The sequence below is a fragment of the Pundamilia nyererei genome, unplaced genomic scaffold (assembly GCF_000239375.1).
Source record: "Pundamilia nyererei isolate P.nyererei 1_Seehausen unplaced genomic scaffold, PunNye1.0 scaffold00004, whole genome shotgun sequence".
Classification (NCBI taxonomy): domain Eukaryota; kingdom Metazoa; phylum Chordata; class Actinopteri; order Cichliformes; family Cichlidae; genus Pundamilia; species Pundamilia nyererei.
The window spans coordinates 654,328-670,355 of record NW_005187405.1 but is presented as its reverse complement, the minus strand read 5'-3'; the positions used below and the strand labels follow the sequence as shown (position 1 = coordinate 670,355).

Below are 16,028 nucleotides of genomic sequence, written 5' to 3'. Positions count from 1 at the left end.
AAAGGTACTTTAGTAGAGTCGGTTAATAAAAACATGGAGTTAGAAATGAGAACAGGTCCCCTCTAAAGTTTCCATTACAAGTCTCTATTTTTATTAGTCTGTACAATACTAACAATGCTCATGTTTCCTGCAGTGACATTTGATCTCTGAGGGACGAGCACCGTGAGAAAACAAGAGGAGAGTTTCGCCTGTGTAGCTTTTGAACAATAATAGGTGACATTGTTTTGGGGTTTGTTTTTTTTTCATCACTACGTGGCTGTATGTGTGAGAACTGTCACATCCAGCCCTGTATTTCTGTAGTTGTTACAATAGCTGACAATATGCCATTCCTGTATGATCTTCCCATTGTGTGGAGCAGAAAACGTAAAAAGCTCTGTACCCACCAGCTGCCATGAAACAAGGTCAGAGAGACCCAAGAGGCCACCAGCAGAGAAGAAAAACAGACTCTCAGGCTAAGCAGGCTGTGCCCCAAAATAGTTACTATCCAAGAGTGGTGGAAATCAGAGTGTTGCACTTTCTATATTTAGCTTTGCACACGGTTTTTAAACTGCCCTGGTGAGAGGCCCGAGGTCTCTTCTCTCCCAAGTAAGAAATATGGCTAATGAGAGGAAGTAGCCCCAGATAACACTATGGACATGAGAGGCCAGCATCGGGTTTCTATTCTGCATAAATCTCAGCATGGATAGTAGCAAGGCTATGCAGCACGGCACGTTTTTATTGAGATATTAGTACAGTATTGGACTGTAGGAATGCTTCACTTTATTAATTTCAGTTAAGTCTTCATACAAATGTTGGAATATTAATAAAGACAGTTATCAAAATGCAGATTTTGACAATTAAATTCATCTATAAATGGTACAATAAGGCTGTTACAGAGTCACTGTGAATGGACAGAAATTAGGACATGGCAGTGGTCATCTGAATTTTTTCCTTAGGAGGCATACAGGACTCGTTTATTGCAAGTAAGAAGAACTGACAGCTTAGACAAAAATCATAAAAAATAACAATACCATTGATAGTAACACTAGATCTTGCTGATTTGAAGACCTGAAAGTACCCTTTGGAGAAGACAACATTACCAAAACTGCTGAAAAGCGGAGCACCTGGTAAGTGAAACACAATTTTAACAAGTTCTGCTCGTGACATGTAGACAAAACCTGATGGCACAATATTGTTACAAATCACTTTCATCCCACAGATAAAAATTGATAGAAACATCTTTAAAGAAAGTACTCCCAAGTTAGAATGTTCTTCATCATACAAGGCAAACATAAGTAAGGCTTTAGAGTGAAGAAGATTTGAATTAATACTATCTATTCTGTCTTTTTTTTTTTTTTCTTATTGTAAAATTCACCATAGCAGATATTTTTCTCCCAGCAAATCACAACATACAGCACATGCCAGACCGACACCCTCCATCCCCACAAACACAAAAGTGGAAAACTAGAGCAGTTTTAAGAGAGTGGTTTAAAAAAAATGAAAAATAAAAATAAATCAATGCACACACATTATGCCCACCTGGTGCCAAAACACTTAAAGATAATGATGTGCACGTTCACTTGACTAAGACACTTGTGATGAGCGAGCAGGCGGGGCTGACACTGAGTAAAGATCGCTAGCACGTTTTGTCATGAGCATCCTAAAAATAATGTACCGCAGAAAGTTTTTACAAAGGACGGCTAAAACAGTCAAATTCAGACACCATTAAAAATATTTCTAATATGCAGTGTCATTGGTTTTCTTGGTCCCGGCTTTTCATTACACAGTGTTGCTTCATGTAAATCTGAATCTGAGCACTGATTATCTTTGACCAAAGGTGTTCATATGGAATGAATATCAACATGACGGTTCATTAAATCAGCTAAAGGAAACACTATACAAGGTAATTATACTGCAAGGAGATTTTACACTATCAGATTACAGCTGTAGTACCAGAGAGGAACAGACTGAACTGAGCTGGATGCAGATTACGCAGAAGCAGCTGGGGGCTGCTGCAGCTGGGATGGGTTGTAAAATACTTTGCGTTACTGGAATGCAACACTAAGTGTTACTGCTCCAATCCAAAATACATCACGGTAACATCTGAGCAGAACCCGCCCCTGAATTTAGTAATCCAAACCGTACAATACCGGTGGCACCTCTTTCTGAAGCTCTCACTGTTCTCCTTGGATGACACACTTTAAAGGGCAGGAGGGACACTTTGGCTGCATGAACCCATTTAAGGCAAACCAGGGAGACGAGTAACAGTCGCTGCCCACCGGAGATGACGTTGTGCACATATCAGGAAAGACCAAAATCCATCACTGAGGATTGCAAGTGCTGTTGGGACATTTCGACAAGGATATCTGCTTTGATATTACGTACTTGGAAGCAACGTTTTGTTAGTGGTTAGAGCTCAAACTGAAGAATGGGTCAATATTTTCAGTGAATAATACAGGGCTGCTGGAACAGGCACACAACACATGGTTTCTGAACACATGGTAATGATTCGATCCCAGTCCACTCCTCCAATTTCTCCCAACACAAAGAAATACAGGAACATTAATAAGCCAAAACAAACAAACAAACACACAAAAGAAAAAAAAAACAGATAAAGGCTAGGTGACATCCACTACAATATAGTGCAGGGTTTTTTTTCCTTGAAGGGGTTGTCTGAAGCAGGGATGCCCGTAAGGAGAGGGTCATTTCTGGCGTGTTCGGTGCAGTAGTTCATAAGGTCTGCAGAGGCCTTGGATACCTGTGGAAACAATAAAAAATAAGTAAATAAAACAACCATCACATACGAATGGAGAGAGCTTTTAATGGATGTCTTTGTTGCAATGCGCAAGCACACAAAGTCAATCCATTTGTAAACACAACACATATTTATGTACTGCTCAACAATTATATGTTCAAAAGCTTTGGATCTTTAGACTGGTTTTAGAGTACGGCATCACATCTATTTGAGATGAACATGTGAAATAAGGATATCCTTAAAAACTCTAAGCACCACTGTATCTAAACATGTGACCATCGTGTCTGTCTCTGCCAGGTTTGATGGATTAAAGACTCTGATAAAGGAATGCAAATTACTAAACAAATTGTAATTTGTATTCCACAAAGTGGCTCAAATTCACGAGTTATCATCCAATGCTATTGCTTGTGTAGAAGCAACAACTTTTAAGAGAAGCAGTTGTGTGATTGGCTGGTTAATCCCATGTACACACCTCACATTTGGCCAAAAACAACAATTTTCCCCCACACTCCATTCATGTTATTCTGCAGAACATAAACATGTTTTTAAATGTGTATTTTATTTGTTAAGGTATCTCGTAACATTGAACATGAGCAGTTCACTACACTTTGAGCCATTAATTCTATTTTATTTTATTTATATAGTGACAAATCATATGTAAAGAGAACATTACACCCCCCAGAGCAAGCACCCCTGGACCATATGTTGTTGGTGGAACAGATACATAACATAGAACAGGAGAGGTGGCTTGAATGAGGCACTGTACCTTTATCCTCTCAATGCTCGCCTCTATTCTCAGCTGGTTCACCGTCCGTCGGGCATGGGCGATGTTATTGGAAGGGTGAAGCTTTGAAGACATCCTGGGCGATGCAACACTGCAAGGAAGAATGGAAGATGACTGGATGAGGAGGAAGAAACAGATAAAGAATGCAAATATGTTTTTGGTAAGAATGCACTGATGTAAGAGGCCAATAAAATCTAGTTTTGTTTTCAGTTCCTGCACTTCTATCGAAATGATGATTCCAATTATTGGCACTGAATGTGTCTCAGGTGTTCATCACAAGCTATTAAATGATTTGACCTTATGTAATGCATGTAATGTGTTGCATACCAACAGCTCTATAGCACACAGAGAGGCCAAACATCCACATTTCCTTTGAAATATGCAAATTTTGTTTTGCCAGTGCATACTTGCAGCAAAAGTATGTGAGCTGCACACACTCTGCTACCTAAGACAGTTAATGAAGATCAGAATATGCATGATGTGTGTGTTTGCACCAAAGGCCACAAAGAGTTCAGAGTTTTTCTGATAATCATTAACACACAGAGCGAACAAGCCCGGACATAATTCACAATCCAGCTCCGATGTCGCTCTTGTGCTCTCTTGCTTCCTTTTATTGCCACGTGTCTGTGTTTCCCATAAAAACAGACTTGTTTCCTGTAACATCTTTGCATAACACACAAATGCCTTCTTGTGACACACCTTGCTTTGACCAAAACCTTTCTCAGCAGAGAACAGGAAGCCTAAAGTACAGCTTCTCAGAAGTTTGTGTCGAAAGTTTGTGCAAACTGTGACGTTTAATTTAAATTAACAAACAGTGTGCGTGAAATATATAAATCAATCAACCTGTATGCAGTTACAAAAAGGCAATGCTTTTTCATTCAGGCCTTTTAAAAGTTGCCTTAGAGCGTATTTTTGGTTTTTATACTCTAGTTTTAGCTAAATACCTACAGGGCTCTATTTTCTGCTTTGCAGAGATACCCTGGCGTTAAAGCAAAATCTTTACTGATTTAGAAACATGCAAACAGAAAAATACAAACAAGTATATTATTATTACTATTACTACTGTGTTTATGTTTTGGTGCACAAATGCTCCAATTACTGCATCCGCTCTGAATGGGCACAGGATTGTGTAACGAGGCCTCAGTCACAGTAACTGTAAATGATACAGGAAGGTGCTGTAAACGAGACACACATGAACTTGCAACAGCCACAGACAGTCCTAAAGCCAGTTTTAGTCCAATGCAAACATATTGCAGAAAATGTTTATTTTGTTAGACCCTGTCTGCAGGATGTAGTCAGTCCAGACAGCGTCTGATGCTGTAGCCAAATCACACTGCTTTTCATTTCAAGAACAAAGCGCGAGGGAGGAATAAAGACAAAAAACGGAAACGTGAAGGGACGGAAGAGTTCTCCTGGGAAGTGCCTGATTGGAGTTTTATTTCCATCCAATGACAAGTAAAGACTTCAAAAGAGTGAGTTTGAGAGATGACTCAAAGTGCTGAAATATTATTGATATCTTGTGAGACATCAAAGAGTCTTGCGTCACAATCTGAGAGGGTAGAGACATCCTCATCTTCCTCATAAAGGCGAGCCACCAAAAGGTGAAGAGGACAAAAAAATCCTTTTATTTAAACATTTTGAGTCCAAGTCTTTGTTTTTTTCTTCTTTTCAATGTGTGGAGGAATTTTGTGCAAGGGACATGCCCAGGCTTAGATTTTTTTCTTTTATTATTATACTGAAAGAAGCAAAGATTTTGTTCCTCACTTCTTGACACTAAAAATCTCCACAGGTATAAAGTTCCAGACTGCACTTTTACTTCACCTGCTCCAGATGGGCTAGCATTTTCCTGCTTCCAGATAAAATATTCTGGTATCTTGGCACTATCAAGCAAAACCGACTGCATAGTGCAATATGCAAACACGGCCCAACAACTGCTGATCAAATACTACAAAGAAATACTGCGATAGAATGAGAAATGCAAACAACCTTCACACGGCAGGTCTGAAGTAAAAAAACAAAAAACAAAACTTGGGCTGGTCCTTTCTCTCAAAAACCTCTTCCTGCAGAGAGGCTAATCATCCATGTCTTGAGTTAAAGACTGCTATTTCAGGTTCAGCAGCAATTACACATTCTGCAAAAGAGAATAAAAGGGCTCTTAATCACAGATCAGAGGTGCAAGTAAAACCAAAGCAGATTTAAAAAGGTACCACATTTTATTTTGCTGCTAGCGTAATTCAGACAAATTAATTTAAAGGGTTTAAAGGGAGATTTATTCTGAAATTTTACCAAGTTTTTCTCTTTTCTGTATAAATGATGCTGTGCTATGTTAAGTGATCGTAACTTCTCACTTTTCTATGTGCACACTGTGTCTTAAATAAGAAAACTTCCATCATTCTGCTCACAAGTATGCAGTCATTCAGGTGTGTTTTAAAGATATTTCCAGGATTGGACGTCCTAGCTAATTCACCCCAAGATCAGAAGAACTGCAAACAACCCAAGAGCTAAATCTCAAATACAAAGTCTATGTCTGAACACACCACAAGCCTTCTAAATGATGCCCTTTCGATGTACAGAGTGTTGATCCTTGGCCATAATGTTTGGCCATAATGCATGCTGTGTTTGATGAAAACCATCAGGACAAACAACTCCTCCCAGCTGTCAAGCACGGTGGTGGAGGCATAATGATTTGTGCTTGTTTTGCAGCCACAGATCCTGGGCACCTTGAGGTCGACCATGAACTCCTCTGTCCATCAAAGTATTTTACAGAAAAATATGCATAACGACACAAAAGGATATCTGTGTAGCTTCTCAGTCATCCAGGTCATGGTAATCTAAGGAGCTTGGAAAGAAAAGAACAGTTCCTTAGAGCTTCTTCAGAACTGAAGAAGCTTCTCAGATGAAAGGTGAAATGTCTTCAAGAAACTTAAAGATGTCCAGTTGTTTTTCTTTTCAAGCTTCAAGATTACACAAAAGGATACAAAAAGAATTTTTCTGTAATGTTATATCTGTCTCACAGAAAAGATAGCACCCAGATTCGTTGGCCTAATGAAAGATGTCGACTATAAAAATTTGTTGATGCAGAATTTTATTGTCGATGCATCATATCACGTAAATCTGTTTATGTAACTGCAATACACTGCAGGAAACTATGTGGGCAACTATGCGCCTGTATTGTCTGCCAAGGCAGACAATATAATTCTGTTTTGTTCTGTTTCACTAGTACTAAGCACAGGCGTTGAGTTCGTCTTTTAATGAGGCTCATGCACCTCTCAAATGGCTGAAGTCATGACAGAGAGCGACTTTTCCATTGTTCTCAGCTGCTGGGAACATCATCTCAAAAATAAGCGAAAGCCCCACTGCAGAGCTTGTCCACTGCAACTGTGAATCCATGATGAATTCATCTGTTAACGTTGGTAACTTGTTATTTTGGAGTGGAAACTAAATCTTTTGGATTTAATGTGAAAATTTATTTGAACTTATGGACAGAAGCCATTTTAGTTTCCTATTTTTAGTTGGTTTTTTTGTTTGTTTGTTTAAATACTACTAGCACTTTAATTTGTGTTACTTAATACACTGATTATTTTAAAATTAATTTCCTGAGTCGTTATCTTAATTTGCTGGTGATTCACAGGTGGAAGGAATAAGGTGGGGAAAGGTACCTGGAGCCTGGAAGAAGAGATCTGCTCACAGGAAGTGGAGATAAGAGTTGTTGAAATAATCGTTGCATAATCAAATAATCAAAGAAAAACTTGCCGATTAGTCGACTACCAAAGTAATCTTTGCTTGCAGGTCTAATACCAACCCATTATTTAAATATTAGTTGCTGTCAGTAACCCTCAAGTGTAATAAGTATTTAGACTGAGACACTTTTAAAGCTTTGGCTCTCCACATCTGAAGCCTGGCATGTGAAGGGAACTAAAGAGACCTCCACGAATGTTATTTAAGATGAAATTAAGACAGAATTGAAAGTTTACTACTTTGTGTAGATTATTTTAATCAGCATGTGTGGTAGAAGAAAGAGGCAGGACTCCCATTGGGACTCAGAAGTGATTTCTGTAGGTAAAATGAGTCAAACAGTGCAGCCCCTGTGATGTGATGCCAGCTACCACCAGCAGCAGCCGGGCTGAAACTCTATGGGAGAGCACTGTGAGCATGAGTGTGTGGCATTAACCACCACCATGTACATACAGAAGCTGGGCAAAAAAAAATTACCTTCAAGGATCAGAAAAAGACCACCTCTTTTACAGCACAACACACATGCATACAAGCAGGCAGGACCACCTACTGCACAGAGCAGCATGGGCCCGCCACTCTGCTGTATCTTACACACACAAACCTACCCGCACACATGCCATTCATTAGCACGGTGTTCAAAGTACCAAGAACAGGGAACCATTATGAGTCAATGCTATTAACAGCAACACTCAGAGATGAAAAACTGTGTGTCTCACACTATTACTACACTGCAGCTTAAACCCAAAAAACCCTCTTAAAATCGGCTGACGAATACAAATAACATACATTAAAGGCTAAAAGAAGAGTCAGTCTGTGTGGTCTCTTCAGTGAGTGAGTATCTCGGGCTTTTTAGATTGGAGCAGCTTTTGTAATAAAGTAACACTGCTTTAGGGCTTAAGTATTGACAGCTGTACTTCACACTTTAACTGACATAAGGTGATGAGAGGCAGGCAAGGATCAGCCTTTTACGCATGGAAAGCTCTACATCTAGTTGACCCAAAAATGACAGATTGGTAATTGCAGACTGCGTTCTTCTGCAGATACACTAACTGGTACTGTCTTCGGTAAATGATCGGTAGGACCTTTTCAGAATGGGTGTTATTATTTGGGTTGTGGAGGAGCTGGAGGAAAAAATGTCACAGTAACCTAAATGCTCCAAAAGCTTGGATTATCTCACTCCTGCGCGCATGCAAATTTGATGCAAAAAACGAGTGCTCACAAAAAGAAACTCTAAATAAAATTCAGACATAAAAATACAGAGCTAAGCAAACCCATGCAGGCCAGGCCATCTGAGCATGGAGTTTATAGCATAGCGGTGAGAATATAGTAAAAGACTTGGAGGCAACTATGTCTTTGATGATTGAGAATGGATGTTTGTAGTGAAGGCTTTTGAGGTCCTTTTAAAGTCAGAATCCTTTAAATTTTTATCAAAGCAAGCTCAGCTTTCTGACGCCACTCCTGAAGCCACAGTGATCCATTCACTTTACACTGAGCAGTTGCAGTTACTGAATGTAGTTGTTTTACCAAGGGCAGATTCGACCTTCACAATACCTCCTGTATTTTTAGTCTCTGCTGATGCTAATACAACATTTCATTCTGACACAGGGAAACACATTTCATAAATTATTTTTCTTCCTGCAAGTACAGAACATGAAGGACATTACTGAACTGTCAGATGAAGAGCTGCAACCTAATCTCAAGTAAGGAAACAAACTGTACCGTGTCTTGCTGCCGTGTGCGAGCTGCTTGTTTGTTAAATCAGATTGATCCTGCAATTACTTCTTCACTCATGCAACAATTTTTACTAAAGAAAAAAGAAAAGCATAGACCATGCGCTCTGATGTCGTGTTTCTGACAAACTGGCTGCACGACGAGTGCTTTCTGCAGTATTAAACTACATCTGCTGACATTATGCAGGTGCAAGCTGCACATACATGATTATGCACAAGAGCCTCTTTTTTATCTGCAAAAATATAAATCACATTTGATAGGTGATTATTTTAAAAATACTTGAAAATCTACTGTCCTGACTGTAAGTGTTAGTGCTTTTCCAAATAAAGCAGTGAATTGTGAAAATGCAACATACAGACAGATGTCTGCAGCTTTGAAAAGAGTTTAAAGGACTCCAGCCACACGTCATTATACTAGCTGTTCCCCTTTCCATACAAACACACACACACACACGCACTTAATTGTGCTATCTTTCTCAACTACAACCTTCCCCCTGCCAGTAGGAGTTTCCTAGTCTGCAGGCAAAGCTAAAAGTAGATCTCTCATACTTTGTGCTGCAACTCAGCACTTTTCCAGCTGAGTGAAAAACTGTCTCCTGCTGTACCTAAAACATGTCCCTCAGAACTACTCTGCAGCCTGCTTTACTATAAACACTGCCCTGTTCTCATAAGGTAACAGTGCTTATCAACCTTACTAATACTCAGTCATCAGTCCTGATGCTGAGTAAAGCGTGATTGTGTTTATAAACTAGAAGGGAGACTCTGGCTGCAGAGTTTCTCAGTCTGTGAAAAAGAAGGGGTGAGGCACAACACAGACATGGCGAGCTTATACTTGTTTTATACTGTGAGAACCACAAGCCTGACATCACTACTTTCCCACCAGAAAAAAGAAAGAGGTACTTATTAGGCTCTGGTTTGTCTGTCAGCTGCTGTTTGGCAGTTAAAACAGCAATGATTTTGTCTGCCAAAGAGACATTAGAGACTTGGGACCTTTAACACAATTTATGCAAATTAACTGCACAACAAACTTCTTCTTCAGAAATGCTCATTAGCATTACTGTGTTACTGTAACATTTTGCAGGCCCTGACAACACACAATTTTGCCATTCTTGATAAGACTTATCATACGCAACAGCTGGTACACGAGCACCAGGGCATCTGCCATCCTCATTTATGAGCTTTGTTGAAATAACACACTGAGTCAGCAAGTCGCTTTGCAGAAATGTTCATTAATAATTTAGCATCGCAGGCTTAGGGTTAAGTAACTTTTTAGCCACATGCTAATGTAAAACATTTTATTTAAAAAAAGAAAAAGCTTCCTTTGTCATTGAGTTTCATACATTCAATTGTGCCCAACATATTCATTTTTTATAAGCTCTCCCATTTGTGTATGCCAAATGGTTGAAAACTAAACTTCCTATAATGCCATATTCAGTTTGCCTCTCAAAGACACCCATGTTAAAATGCCCAACTCTACAGCAGAATTAAACATGTTTACAGTTTGGTATTAAGAAAGGTTTCTTTTCTTTCCCTCCTTTATTACAACTGCATGAGACTGAATTTACTTATAATTCACCTGTTGAAATTATATAAAAGCATAAACGTATTATGGGTTGCATTAATAGAGACTTTGCATGACAAGGAGTTGATGTATAGGCCATAAGGTATCAGCTACGGGTTGTTTCATCTTAAGCTTCAGTCACAGGACCAAAGACTGATCAATGATCATCTGGAATCCACTGGTCAACCAACAATCTGCAGTGATTGCTAGCCAATCAGCGGGGAACTACATACTTTTTTCCTTAGCAGCTAGAGGTTGCTAGGGGGCCACCACCACTTTCTACGTCTGTGCGATTGAGGCCTAATTTGATTCACTGTAATGAACCCTTCAAGCATCTTTGCCCTTGGGTTTCTTAGAGTATTGGACTAATGAAATGCAGGTAATCAGATTAAAGACCAGTAAGTCTTTGTTTCAGACTTGATGGGTGAAATATTTACATTTTTCTTAGTTTAGAAAAATCTTAGTTCAGCATAATAGCCGTCTTCCATTATACTAAAATTATCAAAGAGAAACTCAAACCAATTGATGACATCACATTGGTTATATCCATCTTTTATACACAGTATGCAATGGATCGATAAAAAGAGAAGGATGTTAATCTAAACCTAAGCTTAACTCTAAATGCTGGTGATGCTGGTGACTTGATCGATGTTAAGAAATTAAGCACTTTGGATGTAGAAGGTCTGAACAAAAAAATTATTGATAAAAAAAATTGAAGATATGCCCAAATTGCTAAATTTGGGAGGGTGGCTGCTGCTTAGTCACTAGTGATAAATGTATATAAGGGTTCCAGGTTTAGCATTTGCACATACATTGACAAGACACAGAGCTGCAGCACCACCCCCAGAGCTGCAGGTTTGGCTGCTAAGATAAGTGAAGCTGACTGACCCCACCCAGCATACTGGCTGCACACTCTGTCCACAGGGAATACTCGGAAGTTCAGTGTTCCTTATGATTACCAAGACTGCTTGATTGAGATCAGCTAACAGTCATTTCTATCCCTGCGCAATCAGATAGTTTCCAGGAAAAGCAGCAGGACCGTTCAAAGATTAATGGAAAGTTGTTCACATAAGACATGTGGTGCTAAACATAACACAGTATATTTCATGATACAGTTAAGTTCAAACCCACATACTATGGCTTCTCAGAACTAACTGCACAATCCTGTAACTTCTGCTGCAGACTGACTGGATCAACTAGTCTAATCACCTTGCAGTGTCTCCATCAGCAATTCAAGCTGCGCCTTACATCCATCCATCCATCCATGTCTGCATAATAAATCTAATGAGGGCTTTTAATTAACTTAAAAGAAAAAAAAGGGTATCAAGTATATTTATCTTTGGCCAGTAAAGTTGATTTCGATTAATAGTTTCAGCCATGACAGTAGACACTGTGTTATATATACACATACATCTGAATGCTAGCAATGCAGAAAATCCACATAATCATCACTACTTCACATCTCAGGTGTCCTAAGACATCAGCATTCACGTGACTGCCACGAAAAGATGTAAACCTTCAAAGAAAAAGACAAACAACCTGAAAATATGATGCCTCCAGCCACAGCTGTTGCCAGTAAGGAGGCATAAATAACAATCCAGCACACCGGAGCAACCTGCAACACAGTCCCACAGTGTCTAGACAGAAGACTAGACTGGACTCATTTCTCCAGGGTTTCTAAATCCTGAATTCATGCACAATTACTCGAGGCTCATTCTTGTCCAAATAAAGTATGAATGATTCCTTGTTTCAAGCACAGACTGAATGGCTGAGAAGTTTTGCTGCAGAAATTGCAACTCAGCCCAGTTTTTCTACAAAGTCAATTCAAAAGCACTAGAAGCTACAAAGGTGCAAGGAAAAGCTGCACATGAAGTCAGATAAGTTGGGTACATCCATGAAACGGCAAGTAAGAGAAGCAGTGTCCTTAAACATGATGTTATTTAGGTCAGGACTGTGTGAACATAGCTGCTGTACAGAGAGTGGCTGATACAGCGCACAAGAGGAGCAGCATTTGTGTCAGCGTCTCTGACTGCCTGACATAATGACAGATAACAATGATAATTGAGAGGACAAGCAGGACCGGTATGTAAAAACTAAGCAGGGCCAAGAACTCACATGACGAAAGAAGGCAATCTCAACCTAATTAGATTCCACTCCAGACACAGCTCACAGCCCAGAGAGCTGTGTTCACACACTCACTACTTGATGTGAGTGTGTGAAAAAAAAATCTTTTTTTAAAATTACTTTTGTTCTTCTTTCCCATTCTGTGAACTACGATTTTTCATCACGATTAAAACAATGGCCCAAATTCTGTCTTTGAGTTATTTGTCTTTCTCACACACACACATCACTGAGTCATGTGGCAAAATCTGGCTCCCAAACTGCTGAATGGGCTATTTTCAGCAGGCAAGGTCAGCCATGTGGTGGCCCGTGGCTATTGTTGACATCGCAAATTATCAGTTGTGCAATCCTAAATGTGGGTGTATGTGGTTTAAAGATTAGGGCTGAATGTCGACTAAGTGTAGCATAGGCAAGTGAAGGTTTAATAGGTACCTGCAGCAGGTGTGGTGGGAGTTGTGTTTGTGAATCCCAGGATACAGAAAAAAAATCTGTGACCTCCTTAACTGCAGCAACAAACATGGGTAACATAAAACAGTATAGTGCATTATAGCATCTCAATTCAGATCAAACAGTTCTTGGGGAACAGCTGGAGGCAAGTATCCAATGGGAATCTTCCAAGGATTTTTTTCTGTTTGCATTTGCACTGCTAATAGGAAATAAGATGCAATAGTCTAGCTAGCAGCTGATAACGTAACATCCTTTTATTTTCTTGTGATACCCTTTCAACGAAGTCATTTTCTCTCTTTGCATTGCTTTCTTTTTGCAGTAGATGCATATTAGCAAGTTCAAGTAAAATGAAGCCCAATACAGCCTGGAGTTCATTAACAGTAATTTCTTCTGGGTATTGTTCAACTACTTTAATATTTTACTGGTATTTACACTTTTTCCATAATAAAGGATACCTGTGCTGCATTCATGTGTTCAGCCTAACACCCTACACTTAATCTGGGCTTATGTATGTCACTCAAAGTTCCTGTTATCCTCAGAAAGAATAAAAACCTACCTTTTTTATGCAAACACCAAAGATTGGGGGTACTATGCCTGAAGGTTCCTGGAACTAATAAAAGTTTCCTATATTAGACAATAAGTAGAGACAGCCTTGGGCTGTAACTTCAAGCAACCTTTCATATCAAAAGTGCAGTAGATAGTGATGTGCAGTATGGGTTGAAACAGATAAAACGATTAAAGGGAAGATCCAAAAAGATCACAAGTGGCTAACATGAGGGCCTCGAGAAAGAGTCTGCAATCTGCAATACGCTGAACGTAAGAGCAAAGAATGAGAGATATTTGGTCTTTCCATTGATGTAACTGTCAAATGGCTCCTTGCATTCCTTCCACCGGAGGGGCCAGAAATAATGAAACAACTATGTAAACGACTTTGTTGATGCTCAACAGCCTTTCAGACAGGACTCCTGGCTTTACATGCATGATGTCAAAATGCTAATAGCAGGACTTAAACTGACGCAGAAAGTTGCCCCAGTGATATTGTTAGCAGCTAGAGGGTATTCTAAAAATAGCCAGCAGCTCTTTGTTGGTACTGGCTGGTTGCAATTGGTTCAAGTTAAAAATGACACCCAACTGTAGCTGAATATGACCAATTTGGGCACCATCCAGATTAGCAAGGACTCGACAGCTTCCATGTAGTTGCCCGTGAGCCTCTGGTTCCCCAGTAATGGGTCATTATCGAGCCTGGAGCAGCCCAAAACAAACAGAGGCCTGTGGCAGATAATGCCCTCCGGACGTCATTGCAGACGCACAGAGAGTGACATGCAGGAGACATGGGCGACCTAGGCAGCGTCTCTCTCTGCGCTGCCCTCGGAAAACAAACAACATTGTTCTCCAAAAACTGAACAAAAGAAAGCTTAGTGCAAGCCGAGTGGAGTTTGCTGGAAATGGATGCAGGGAAGGAATGAATGGCGGGGCAGAGAGTTGTGTGCTTGCGACCGAGACTGAGGGAGAGATAAGAGTTTGTATGTGTGCAGGGGAGAGAGAGTTCAGCTGGAGAAAGCAAGCTGTGCAGCTGTGTGTATGTTGCATTTGGTCCTGTGCCAAATATCTGCTGCTAGAGACTGCTATAAAACTTAAAGCTATTGTGAGTGCTTTGCCTCTCGCCTCAGTCCCCCTTGCCTCTGAAAGCTACTATTCATGACGAAGGCAGAGAGATACTACACAATGGTGCTCCATTTCTGCCCCAACACTGCCTTGCCTATATGGAACAATAAACAGACGTATTCGGCCTTTCCAGGCGCCACCCCTGAGCTCAACAGAGAACATTTATGTCGCTACTGCACCGATGGTGAAAAAGAAAAGGGCAAAGGTGTGTAGTTAGTTATGCCGCAGATTATGCCTGATCCCAGCTGGAGCCGATGCAGGAAGCGTTAAGCAACAGCATGCATGCATGGAATAATTGATAATGGCATAGACGTCACAAAGCTTATTAGAATACAACATAAAGGTTGTAAAGGAGATTGCTTTTTGAGCAAAGAGGAAATGGGATTAGTCAGCTGGTGACATAAATGGGGATGAGTGTGTGTGTGTGTGTGTGTGTAACAAAGATTAGGTGTGTAAGGAGGGGCAAAGTCCATTTATACAAGTGTATATCTGTAATGCCCCCTGTATGGCATTCAGGTATACACGTATGTTATTTTAAAGCAAATTACTACAGAATCTGTTCTGAGGAAAGTTAAGCAAAATATAATATTCAAGTACTAAATCTTTTGTTGTTGATCAACAGCAGCCAACAGCCATGTAGATCAGGACAAAGGGAACAGTGGTGGAAAATGTGTGCGTTTGTTTTTCAGGATGCTCAGGTCAGAGAGAGAAAGAGAGAGGAAAAGAGAGAAAGAGGTTGAGAGAGAGGAGGGGAGCAAGGGAGGGCGAGCGCAAAAGAAAAGGGGACAAAGACAGAGAGATAGGAAAAGACAGAGGGAGATAAAAAGACAGACACATACAAAAAAGAAAAGAAGTAAGAAGAGAGGAAAAAGAAAAGATACATGGTAAATGACTTGGTTCTTCTTTCTACTCAAAGCGCTTTACCTCTCATCCACATTGTACAGGCATTTTTTTTCTGTGTAGAAGTGCTTTCTATCTAATATTCACACAGTCCTACGAGTTGCTCTCGATGCATTCGATATCGAATGCATCGAGAGCAACTCAGAGCTCAGTATCCTTGGCATGCAGACTGGAGCAGCCAGTGATCGAATCACCAACCATCCTTGATGACCTGCTCTACTTCCTGAGCCACAGCTGCCCCTGCAACACACCTAGGCCCACCCAATAAACTGTAAAGACAGATATATATCTATCTATCTGTGTGTGTGTGTGTGTGTGTGTGTGTGTGTGTGTGTGTGTGTGTGTGTGTGT

General features: G+C 40.1%; 1 protein-coding gene across 1 annotated transcript in view; it reads right to left on the bottom strand.

Moving 5' to 3' along the window:
* Positions 1-739: 739 nt before the first annotated feature.
* The window catches only part of gng12a (guanine nucleotide binding protein (G protein), gamma 12a), a 40,446-nt gene continuing 25,157 nt past the window's right edge, over positions 740-16,028 (bottom strand). Inside the window, exons 2-3 of the mRNA XM_005721018.1 lie at positions 3,501-3,609; positions 740-2,737 (exon numbers count right to left, since the gene is read on the bottom strand). Of these exons, the coding sequence (XP_005721075.1) occupies positions 2,612-2,737; positions 3,501-3,593 (219 nt within the window). The 5' untranslated portion in view covers positions 3,594-3,609 and the 3' untranslated portion in view covers positions 740-2,611. The remainder of the gene's footprint in view (positions 2,738-3,500; positions 3,610-16,028) is intronic.